This window comes from Notolepis coatsorum (assembly GCF_963971535.1).
Source record: "Notolepis coatsorum genome assembly, chromosome: 11".
In the NCBI taxonomy this organism is placed as follows: domain Eukaryota; kingdom Metazoa; phylum Chordata; class Actinopteri; order Aulopiformes; family Paralepididae; genus Notolepis; species Notolepis coatsorum.
The window spans coordinates 88,179,335-88,192,021 of NC_140175.1; the positions used below are offsets into that span (position 1 = coordinate 88,179,335).

Below are 12,687 nucleotides of genomic sequence, written 5' to 3' on the forward strand. Positions count from 1 at the left end.
AGGTTATCGTGATCACACAAACTTATTATTTTTAAAGTCAAAAACATTCAAGTTAAATGATCTTGTGGAATTTAAAACAGCACAATTAATGTATAAAGCAAAAGGTAATGTACTTCCAGGAAACATTCAAGAACTGTTCTTCGAAAGAGAGGGGGGTTATAATCTGAGGGGAGAACTCAATTTAAAAGTTCTTAGTGTAGGCGGTTAGGTGGCCGAGCGGAGATTGCGTTCGTCACCAGCCCCGGAGCTGTGAGCTCGATTCGCCTGTTCGAATCCAGCTCACAGCTCCGGGGTTGTCACCAGCTTGGCTGGCCGTCTGCACTGATACAATTGGCTGTATCAGAGGGTGGGAGAAGCTGGCGGGGTGGGTCCGGGTCGTTGTAAACAGCGACTCCTACAGTTCGGTCGGGGCGCCTGCTAAGCGCGGATTGGACGTGAGGGGGATAGTGTGGTCCTCCCACACGCTACGCCCTCTCAATGAGAATCCGTGCTGCCAGGTGAAAAGAAGCGGTGATTGGCTGGACCACACTATCGGAGGAAGCACGTGGTAGCCTCCACTCTCCCAGATGATCTGACTGTGGGGGGTAAGTGCGCAGTGATCAGGAAGGGACTGGGAATTGGCATACGACTAACATTGGGATGGGAGAAAATCGGAGGAAAATGGAGGGGGAAAAAGACCAATAAAAAAAAGAAAACGTTCTTAGTGTACGCACTACCAGGAGAAAACACATTTCACATTTCCATATGTGGAGTGAAACTGTGGAACAGTGTGAATGTGGTGCTAAAGCAATGTCCAAACATGAGACAATTCAAACTGAATTATAAAGAAATAATTTTGACGAGGTACAGGGATGAGGAAGGGATTTGACATTCATGGGTGTTTACATTTTTTTATTTTTTTATTTCATGTTTTACATGTATAATATTTTTTTTTGCATATATATTTGTTTTGTAAGGTTTTAAATTAGTACATTCATTTGAGTAGTGGAAAAGGGGTAGGATTAAATAAGTGTATACTTCTTCCTACTCCTTTTCGAACATGTAAATTGAGTTATGTTTTTTTGTTTTTTATTTAAATTTGTTTCCATTTCATTGCTATAGATCAATGATTTGTTTTATATTGTTTGTATTTACATGTTCAAAATAAATATATCATATCAAATCAAATCAAATCAAATCATAGTACTGATCAGCCCTAGTCATGCTGTAACTATACTCCTTTAGAATATTCAAACCCAATCAAACTATCTGATCCACACAACCATAGAACACGATTAGGGTTCAAATCCCCACATTGTTGTTTAGTTCCGAGCTAGTCTTCTAGTGCCGTGTTCTCTAAAGAATCTGGCTAGGACAGCAAGTTTGAGCTTAATCAGTTCAGGGACTCCTAGAGTCCCCCCCCCTAAAGCACCACCACTGTGGTTTATGGTTCTGTTATCCTTCAGGGATTAGACCCTATGCACTGCAGTAAAGGCCACTTTCTAAACGGCTGAGCGCCTCTCTGCCGGTTTTTGACTAAACCTGCGACTGTAGTGACTGACTCCTGGAATCGATGCAGACCATAAATCCAGCTTTTGGCTCCTGTTTTTATCGCGGGTTCAGCTGAAATGGTGACCACTGTCCTTTAAGCAACCTCCTCCCACAGTGACCGACACATAAACTGGAGATTTATGACCTGCCTGGGGCTCCGTACGCGTCCTTTGTACAAATCACTGGACCGTTGGCGTGCTCTCGAGCGAAAGTGATGTTTTTAGCAAAGCCCTCCGCTTGCCTTCTTTATTGCGAGGCTTAAAGAAGTCGCATGTTTGCCGACATGGCATGGCACCGGCCGACGGAGTGAAGGATTATGGGAAAGAGGAAACCGATAGCCATCGTTCTATTTTTAGATATGGATCAGAGTGTTTTTTTTTTCTTTCTTCCAGCTAGATATGATATAGATAAAAAGATATTATGTTTTAGGGGGCACTGAGGCAGTCGATACGTTGCGGTAGCGTTCGGTTTCAGAAATACGCTAGACAAGGCAAGAGGAAGAGAGATGACCCCTTGTACTCTCTGTTACTGTACTGTATGTGAGCTTTAGTTGTAGCTCTTGTTCCTAAGCCTTCGCAGGACGTGTGTGTGTCTCCATAGCAGAAGTCAAACTGCGGGGAAACGTCATATCTCAAAGCGGTAGCGCTGGCCTCTCTCCAGTGATGCACCCACATGGAACACGCCTGATGTCTTCCTCATTCTTCATCCTCCTCGCCTCCTTTTAGCTTCACCGCCCTGCTTCACTCCAGATCCTGCTCGCCTCCTTTTAGCTTCACCGCCCTGCTTCACTCCAGATCCTGCTTGCCTCCTTTTAGCTTCACCGCCCTGCTTCACTCCAGATCCTGCTCGCCTCCTTTTAGCTTCACCGCTCTGCTTCACTCCAGATCCTGCTCGCCTCCTTTTAGCTTCACCGCCCTGCTTCACTACAGATCCTGCTCGCCTCCTTTTAGCTTCACCGCTCTGCTTCACTCCAGATCCTCCTCGCCTCCTTTTAGCTTCACCGCTCTGCCTCCCGTAGCGCCGCCCGTGTCACACAGAGACAAATCCTGACGCATTCCGCCCGGGTTTTTGCTTCTGAACCTCGATCTGAATCTCAATCTCAATTTCAATTTGAAAGCCATATTCAAACCTTTATTTATTCTCGAAAGCACAATTGAGGTCAGCCTCATTTTCAATGTCGTCAAGACTTACAGACATTTCAATGCATACATTTTTTACAATATAATAATAATAAATATTATCTATTATCTATATAGCACTTTTCACACATGGACCGCAGTCCAGAGTGCACCACAGCAATTAGTATAAAATGATCATAGGCATAAAATCAGCATACAGTTGACAGAATAAAAACAACATAAGAATAGGTATAAAAGACAATAAAAGTAGTGCAATGTAAACGTCCAGACATAAGAACAGGCATAAAATAAGTACAATAAGTACAATGTTGCTCGAAGCAATGATGTGATCCTCAGAGAAGAGGAAAATAGGTTAAATTGCGGAATGAGTCCATTTGAAGGAGGGTGGAGGTTAGATTGGATCGTCTAGTCCCAGCGAGGGAAGACGGACCACCTTTATCAGAGGTGCGGAAGGAGGCCTTTCGATTGGCTCATTTAGGAGTGGAGTTCATCAAGAGGAGCCTCGTTCCCCTCACAGTGCTGCTGGGCCCGTTGTGATGAAATACTCATCTTATTACTTTAACTGGATAGAATAGTATAGTATATGGAATTAGCAGTTCCTTTCATGAATCTTCAAAGGATGGATAACTGTTCACTTACTCAACTTGCGCGGCGATGAATTCAGAACAATGGGGGTAAAAAAATACAGATGAATAATAGACTGCTCTTTGAAATTGGAAATGTCCTGGGATGATGAACAACACAGCCCCAATGTACATAATCGCACGACTCTGAATGCCCAGTCCAACTGTACTGTACCTCTCTCATAGCTGCCAGCATAGAGACACGCCTCTAAACATGTTTGTAGCTATATGGAAATGTGACTATCGCCATCTAGTGTCCATTCCAGCCCCTATAGGAATGGCTAGTGTCACAAATTACTTCCGTGTCCACTAGCATGTTTAGCAGTGGCGGCCGGTGGGTGCTTCGCCACTAGGGGCGCTATACCAAACATTTTGCAAACATGTACAGTACAACAGACTCATGGCAAGACGTGAGCGATTCGACTCACGCTCACGGCAATGAATCGGCTCTTATGAACGAGTCGCTCAGCTGTTACTACAACAACACACAACCAGTCAAATAAAGTATAGTCTAGACTCTAATTCACAACTTGAAACACAATATATAAATAGAAAAGTTAGAAACAAAACTCGCCCCGTCTCCAAACACAGGCAGACCTCTCCCTCTCTCCTTCTCTCTCTCACACACAGCGCGATGTGGAATCGATTCGTTACACAATCAGACCTATTATATACCAAGAATAACTTCAGTATGAGTACAGGGCTGTACACATATTTTGCATATTGTTAAACGAGCCAAGGCTAGCTATTAAACTATCGATATGAATCGAAAATCTGGGACCCTGATGTAAACAAGACAAACGTCTTTCTCTGGTCTGCATCCCCTTAACAATTGTGTGTATTGAGCCGTACTGTATTGTACCCATTCTGCAATCTGTTAATAAAGTTTTCATTCATTCATTCATTCATTCAAACATAGACGATATTGAACAAGCCATAATCCACGTATTTTCAATCCGAGAGAGCTGCAGTAGTTAAATCAATGAGCCATCGACACAGTCAGTGTGGTAACGTTATTATTGCATCCAAGATTGATACACGGCTGGCTAGGCAGTTGGTAGTCATAGTCTTGTGTTGTAAAATAAATAAACAATCAGCAATGTCTCGCTTCATGAATGGCCAGCAGTAGCCTAACAGTACTGCTCCTAAAAAAAAACTATTTACAAACGTTAACGTTAACCACAGAGAGAGAGAGAGAGAGAGAGAGAGAGAGAGAGAGAGAGAGAGAGAGAGAGAGAGAGAGAGAGAGAGAGAGGAGAGAGAGAGAGAGAGAGAGAGAGAGAGAGAGAGAGAGAGAGAGAGAGAGAGAGAGAGAGAGAGCGAGAGAGAGAGAGACTCACTGTTTAGTTGACACGTCCAGGGCTTGCCTTGATAAAGTGTATAATCCACTGTTGATGTTTAATTCCAGACCACTGTCCACTGTGTCCAGACTGCATCCGCCATATAGCTTGTTAGCCAAGTGTTAGCTTGTTAGCAGAAGCACCACACAACACAAGTACTTCATTCCTTTGTCCATTTCCGCTCGAACAGACTGCAAACTACCTGGCGTTCTATCGCCATGCTCTAAGACAAACTCTAACCTTAACCAACTTTGAAAGAGTGCCTAAGCTTAACAGTCTAAAGAACTTGCAGTCACGGGCACGGCACGCTCTACTAAGACAAACAGCTGCCTGCATCACCAACCTAGGAATAAGCTAGAATTGGAATAAGCTAGAATTGGAACATTAGAAATTGGATTCGGCCAATCAGAGATCGTCTCTGTGAAATTCTGCTACGGAAAAAAATACTGGCATCGGCCAATCAGAGAGCGTCTCCGCGAAATGCGGCTACAGACATTCTTGACGCTACTGGCTAGACCGCTTCAAATCGCGCCCGGATTCCAACATAATAGTCATATTTCAACGCACAACGCGTTATGCACTGATTGGCTGTGACGGATACAGCGATCAAACTGTGACGCGCACTCAGAGCGCTATCGCGTCTAGCCCGGGCCGAGAAATACGAAAAAATACAAAAAACGTGATGTCACTTCCTGCTCAGGAAAACGAGTGTTTTTTTATTTGAGATAATAACGTTATATTGTGCATTGGAAATACAAACATACTTAAAATGAGTAAATATTATTCATTTTAAACATGTTTATATTATTTATAGGGCTATAAAACAAAAAACAAAAAGATACTTTTTCTTGTTCTACTCTCATATAACCAGGCAGGGCCTGAAGGGGGGGCGGCGCCCTTGCGCCCCTAGTGGCAGAGCCGCCACTGATGTTTAGTCTAATGCGGCCAATGTAAACAGCAATGGCTACAGCCCAGGAACCGGTCACCATTTTTACTGTGACATCCTACTTCGCTGACTTCTCAAAGTCTGTGAAAAAGGGCCTCAACTCGTATAAAAAAAATATAGCGGTAACGGAGGAAAGCGGTAGTAAGAGACTGTTTTGTTGACATCATTTCTATTGCTGCAACACGGGACACAGCACTGCACCATTTTACTGCCTTTGAATATCCCGTCTGGAAGCAACAGGACACGGAAGTGGCGTTTTGGAATATGATGACGTAGCGCCTAGCCATCCCTATAGACCTGGGGAGTGAGGTTCCACTGGTGATTTTACCACATTATAGCCACCCATTGAAGATCAAAACTATAAGAATTACAGCCAACCCGTATTATTATTTCACGGAGGTATTGATTATTGAATTATTATAGTGTTACATTATACATATATTCTACCAGATCCTTGTAGCTTAAATAAACATTATACATATCATATTCTACCAGATCCTTGTAGCTTAACATTATACATATCATATTCTACCAGATCCTTGTAGCTTAACATTATACATATATTATACCAGATCTTTGTAGCTTAACATTATACTAGTGCTGTCAGGCGATAAATATTTTTTATCTAATTAATTACAGGATTTGTAATTAATTAATCTAATTAATCACATTTTAATCGCATAACCATTTTAGGCCTGATATTTTATATTCTATAATCATATTTCAAATTGCATGTGTCTGGATGGCAGAATTCAGTACTGTATCTACAAAACCTTCTGTTTAATCATCTTCCCTTTATTCATTTGCTTAGATTTTTCAGGTCTGGTAAATTTGAGCATGGTGTTATTCACAGTAGGAAAAAAAAAGAATTGAATTGGTATTCTCATTTGGTTCATTACAATTTACTCAAGCCTAGTAACAGAGACACAGTATTTCTGACACTGGGAATACATTCCCTGAGATCCATAGATGTCCCTAGAATCAGATACCAAGAACATGCAAATGGACCATTTAAAAAAAATTGTAAATGTTTATTCTACGTTCTTATGGAATGAATGAGATAAAAAAAAAATAAAAAAAATATTAAAAAAAAAAGTTAAAAAAAATCATTTTTAGTTAATTTTCATAACGCGATAATTTGCTGTGTAATTAATTAATCTAATTAACGCGATAAACTGACAGCCCTACATTATACGTATCATATTCTACCAGATCCTTTTATAAATGAATGTTTACAACATAGAAAATTACAGAACAGTACTATTAACATGACCTACCACTTGTAGAGCAAAACCAGACTGGAGGAGGATTAGATTAGATTAGATTAGATTAGATTAGAATAGATTAAAATGTATTGTCATACAGCACAAGTACAGTACAACAAAAGGAAGTTTGGCATCCAACCAGTGCAAATGTAACAGTAAAGTGCAATAGTAATATACAATGCACAGGTGATTAAACTGGGTATAAAATATATAAATTAGTACTACTGAGTAACTGTGCTAATCAGATGTATGTACAGAGTTGTAGTATTAATATGTACGGTGATACAGGTATAAATACACTATGTTGGTAAATCATACTGGCTAGCAGCCTAACTAGTAGAGTAGGTAAGGGATATGTACAGATATAGTATGAATGCCTGAATAGGCTACAGATATAGTATCTACAGATATGTAAAAAGGATATATGTAAAAGCATGTACAGACATATATATATATATATATATATATATATATATATATATATATATATATATATATATATATATATATATATATATATATATTAGTGCTGTCAGGCGATTAAAAAAATCCATAGATGTCCCTAGAATCAGATACCAAGAACATGCAAATGGACCATATAAAAAAAAAGTCTGTAAATGTGTATTCTACGTTCTTATGGAATGAATGAGATACACATTTCTTTTAATTAAAAATAAATATATATACCGTATATATTTTTATTGTAATTAATTTTGAGTTAATTTTCATAACGCGATAATTGGCTGTGTAATTAATTAATCTAATTAATGCGATAAACTGACAGCCCTAATATATATATATACACACGGTATTTACAGCATTATTGTACATGCTATCATACAGAGTTATATGGGTTATATGCATGTGTATAAGTAGGTATATAGAAAGATTATACGCAGGTATATTCAGACAGATATGGATATAATATAATATATATATATATACAGTATATGTGGTAAATATTAATATGTAAATGTATACAATATATACAGCACCTACATCATACAGAGTTGACACCTCCCCATATCTACAAGTGAGCAAATTCCCAACCAATAGAAAAATACCTCACAACAGCATCAAAAGAACCAGATAACAAAAGCACAATTGAACCCTTCAGATGAAGAACCATGTATTTGCAGCAGTTGTGAGGTCATCACATGGAGAGTGAATTGTGATACATCAAGTACTCAACCTCTACTGTCTTTAAAGGATAACTTCAGTATTTTTAAACCTGGACCCTATGTTTCCGTTGTGTCGGTCTAAATCTAAATGAATAATAGGAACAAACATGTTTGGAGTTGGTCCAGTATTGAGATCGCCCTGCAGCCGGCGGCTGCAATATACTGACATGGGTCAAATGTCCACGTCAAAGTATGTCCACTAAAAGAGCTTTATTTGCTGTTTTACACAACTGTTATAATAAGTGTCTGACAACATTATGTAAAGGATCCCTACAGAGAGAGACTGTTACAAAGGGTCAGATTAAACCGAATATATATATTTATTGCCTGAGATCCCATGTATAATATTTGTATATCGTTTGATATCCCTTGTATATTCTTTGTACATATACACGGAATATCCCTTTACCTGGTACAGGACAGACCATAATATTCGTTCTCCTATTGGAAGCGATCCCCTAGGCGCCACGGCCATACCCCCAATGCCGAGTTCAAAGCCACCGCCAAGGCTTGTCTCAACATGCCCAGTTTTGCGCAGGAATACGAGACAGAAATGAGGTTGGCACTAGATTATTCACCGTACGTATAAATACGTCGCAGGTGGATACAGCAGTAGTCTTGTCTTATCCTAAAACGTTCGTTCAACGTATCGTTCGTTCCTTACTAGTAAAGCTTTCATCACGAGTCAACGACCAAGTGAAGTGAGCAACCTTGCGTCTAAATAGAGCACTTATAACCGCATGCGAATAGGATAGTAAAAGTGTCAGAGCTTAGTGAAATAACGTCAAGTTCGACCTAGTTAATGTGAAGTACCGTGCACAGGAGAATCTACACCGGTGAATGCAGAGCCTTTTCCGGCTGGATTATATTGATTTTGGTACTGTGGCTGCTGGACCAAGAGAACCGTCTACCCGCTGCTGTGTGGGATTTACCCGTGAGGAGCATCACTCGAGCCCGTCTCTAGGAGAGGCTGGCTGGCTTTCACCTATGCTGTCGCGCATACTTGGATTATAGCTGCTGCTTTCGTCTGCCGATCAAGGGAGTAATGTACCGCCTCCCGTAGCTGGAGCTTATTGATTCCCCGTTGATCCAGACTTTTGCATCCGAACATTCCTCTCCCCTGCTGGCTTACAACCGGAGGGAACCCCCTTAGTATCTCCAGCTGACCTACTAGTGTACCATATATAATTCTTATGATACAGGTGGTATTAATTATCCCCTGCGTAATATGCTCATGGACTTACGCTCTTGACCTATTCATGCACATTCTTCGCCTTACAAGCGCAACTCTCAATCTTGATAAGTAATGTAAGATAATCTTCGTGCTCTTCTAATAAATATTCTTCTAAACAGTATTTCTTGTGAAGCCGTGTTATTGTGGGGGTGTTCATCACATATACCTGTGTACTGTATGGCCAGTAGTAATGTACATAACGCAGTAGTGGTTTAATGATACCATACTTATTCAATACAGTCAGGGAATTGTACCCCTCAGTTACAGAGACCTTTGTGTTTTTCTTCTTCCAGTCTCTGTTGATCCAGTCCACTATTGGCGGCCGGGGGGGCATTCTTTTCTGATGTTTACAAAATAAGTCACAAAGGGGAAATAAATCTATATAGATATTTTATAATCAGTCACAACACAGTTGATATTTACTACTGGCTTTTTGAGTGATTGTTTTTACCGTTATCCTGCCAAGCTTTCGTGTGTATTGATGCCAGGTCAACACAATAACTTATACAGTAACATTGCCTCCCCTTTGTCTGCAGCAGGTCTCTCTGCTCTCTTGTATTTTTTCTTCAGCGAAAGGTGCTTTGGTGTAGTATTTCTTCTCTAAAGATGATCTCTACAGACCTGGTGGTCTGTGAGGCGCAAGGAGTGTTTTCATTTCATTTGTAGCATAACTAGCCACACTTTCAGCGTGTCCCTATCCAACAAAGGTAGTATATGAAAAAAATGTCTTGATACAATTTGGATATATGCAAACACAAAACTCCTGTTTTATATATTTTAGATAACGCAATGCTGTCTGTATTCCAACAAGACAAATTAATCCTCGCTCAAAAAAAGAATCATGCCTTACAGGATTTCAAAGTGAGACTTCTGTTTGAGCCAGACTAGTGAGAGAAATAGAAGAGACACTTATTCTAACAGTCAGTAGTAAAAAAAAAAAAGAAAAAAAAGCAATTTTAGTGGACATACTTTGACGTGCAGGTTTTCCCATTTTGATTACATTGCAGCCCGTTTGGTAGCTGCCGGCTGAAGTGATCTCCCTCAATTCTTTACTAGTCCAGGTTTAAAAATACTGAAGTTATCCTTGAACTATGAATGTACACAACACTCTAACTTACCATTTTAAGATAATTAGGTTAATCTTGAAACCTAAAACGTTACGTGGTTCTTCATCTGACCACATTCTTTATCATCATTTAGACAGACAGGAAGTCAGCTCAGTGGAATCCAGTGGACCCTAACCTTATCACCCCTCCTCTCTCTCTCTCTCTCTCTCTCTCTCTCTCTCTCTCTCTCTCTCTCTCTCTCTCTCTCTCTCTCTCTCTCTCTCTCTCTCTCTCATTACAAACCCACTGTGACTGTGGTGTGTGGTGTACGGTGTCGTCTGTGTTCATGTTTCAACTTTATATATAAATACAGTTATATTCAGTGTTGTTCGCACTGTCGGTGCCTGGTCTGGGTGTTGTGCCACGACAGCTGCTGTCCGTCAGTTCCACTGCTCCCGTGTTCCCCGGCACTCCTTTTCGTTGTAACCCCTCGCTGCCGTTCATTCCCTCAGCACAGGTGCAGCCGTGAACAGCAGCGAGAGCCTCCCCCCCTCCTCCTCCGTCAACGACGTCTCCTCCATGTCCACCGACCAGACCCTGGCCTCAGACACCGACAGCAGCCTGGAGACCTCCACAGGACCCCTGGGGTGTTGCAGGTGACTAGCCGCCTGCCTGCGCAACCCTGTGTTCTTCCGAAGGTGAAGAACCTCCAACGCCCCCCCCGACCCGCCCTCCTCCGACACCCCCCGCCCAACCGCCCCGCCCGCCCGCCAGCCTCCGAAGGAAACTCGCCCCGAAGGAAACGACCGACTCGGTAATCCACGAAAAGATCAAATAGCGAATATGTTAAAGGACAAAAAACACAAAATGTAAAATTGAAAAAGATGACATCTAAAGCCTGCTGCATTGTCATTCAAAAAGAAACAACAATGGTATTTAAGCTGAATTAAGTGAGCTGAGATATGTGTTTATGAACTTCTAGTTGCTTTGCTTATACCCCCCCCCCCCCACCCCACCCTCCTGTATATGGCATAAAAAAAAATACCAAATGCTTAGACTGGCATCTTTCTGTAAAGTGTATATTGACTGGTCTCCTAATACCGCACACAGGCATCTACGCTGCTTCAATCCATGGCAAGGTGGGCTGCCATTTTGTTCCATGACTGTAAGATGTCCTTTCACCTCCCGACCCTGTCAAGCCTATACGTTTGAACCTCTAGGCTTGGTCCTAGAGCCCCCAACCCCCACCCCCCCCTCCCTCCCTCCTCATTCACCCCACCCACACACCCCCAATGTGAGGTGGCCAGATATGTGTGTTTGTATGTGATTAATCTGACGGGGTGTGTGTGTGTGCGGAGCGGCACGCCCCTCCCTGTCTTACCTGTAAATAATGTGTGTGTGTACAGCTGAGGGGTGAAGTGGGACTGACGCCCTGTACACTGGGAGTGTTCTCAGACTAGCGCACCTTGCCACGTCATCGCTTTCCACCTTAGTTGCTCCTGCCTGTAGCTATAGTCCTGCATGGTTAGATAAAAAAAACTACGCTAATCTCACTGTATGCTAAAAACTAGTCTGTATAGAGACTTTTGTTTATATACCATGTAAAGTAACTCTGAAACGTGGGAGGGGGCTCTGATTAGAGGATAGGACGTCCGTGTGTGCTTGCACGTGTGTGTGAACTGAAAGGAGAGACCATAGACATGCTCAGTTCTGTAACATCAGGGATGATCGTGCGTTCAACAGGTCCCCGTCCAACTCTTAAAGTCGGACATTTCTGGGCCGACCGAGTGGTAAATACCAGTGGTAAACAGTAAACACTGGCAGGTTCCATGACACCAGAGTGTATGAGTTGTGACGTATCACTGACCTTTCACCTTTTGTGGTGCAAACATATTTTTATTATGAACACGGGACACGGCGCGTCGTGAACATCAGAAACGCTGGGATTCCTGAAGATTGATCGAACCGCCACCATCACGAAAGAAAGGTTGAATAATGTTGACATGAATCTACTGCCTTGGATCTGATTGGTCCTGACTTTACGACTGGCGCACGCAAACGCTATCACCTCGTATACGATGTGGTCACATGATAAATGTCCGACTTTACGGGTTGACGAGGACTGAGTGAACACATGATGACAACTGAGGGTAGATGGTGGTGGTGGTGGTGGTGGTGGGGGGGGGGATTAAAGGGCCAGTACACTCCAAAATACTAGTTTGTTATTTGATGTGTTTTACAGACTTAACACAGTGACTTTTAAGGGGAAGTAACTTGAAGAGTCTGTTTTGGGGTGTAATGTTCCTTTTGACCCTTTTTATCCCTATTAGCTGTGTGTGTTTGTGTGAGAGCGATCCCTCAATCTGTTCCTTCTCCTCCTACA

At 41.8% G+C, this 12,687-nt stretch overlaps 1 protein-coding gene across 11 annotated transcripts in view; it reads left to right on the plus strand.

Annotated features, from left to right (window-relative positions):
• mapk10 (mitogen-activated protein kinase 10) overlaps nt 1-10,964 on the plus strand; it is a gene marked incomplete at both ends in the record, with an annotated part of 88,948 nt that extends 77,984 nt beyond the window's left edge. For 9 of the 11 annotated variants that reach the window (XM_084324444.1, XM_084324439.1, XM_084324447.1 and 6 more), the window contains one exon: nt 10,822-10,964. In XM_084324444.1, the coding sequence (XP_084180570.1) occupies nt 10,822-10,964 (143 nt within the window). The remainder of the gene's footprint in view (nt 1-10,821) is intronic. The other 2 variants (XM_084324441.1, XM_084324443.1) reach the window with 1 other exon arrangement.
• Nucleotides 10,965-12,687: the final 1,723 nt, after the last annotated feature.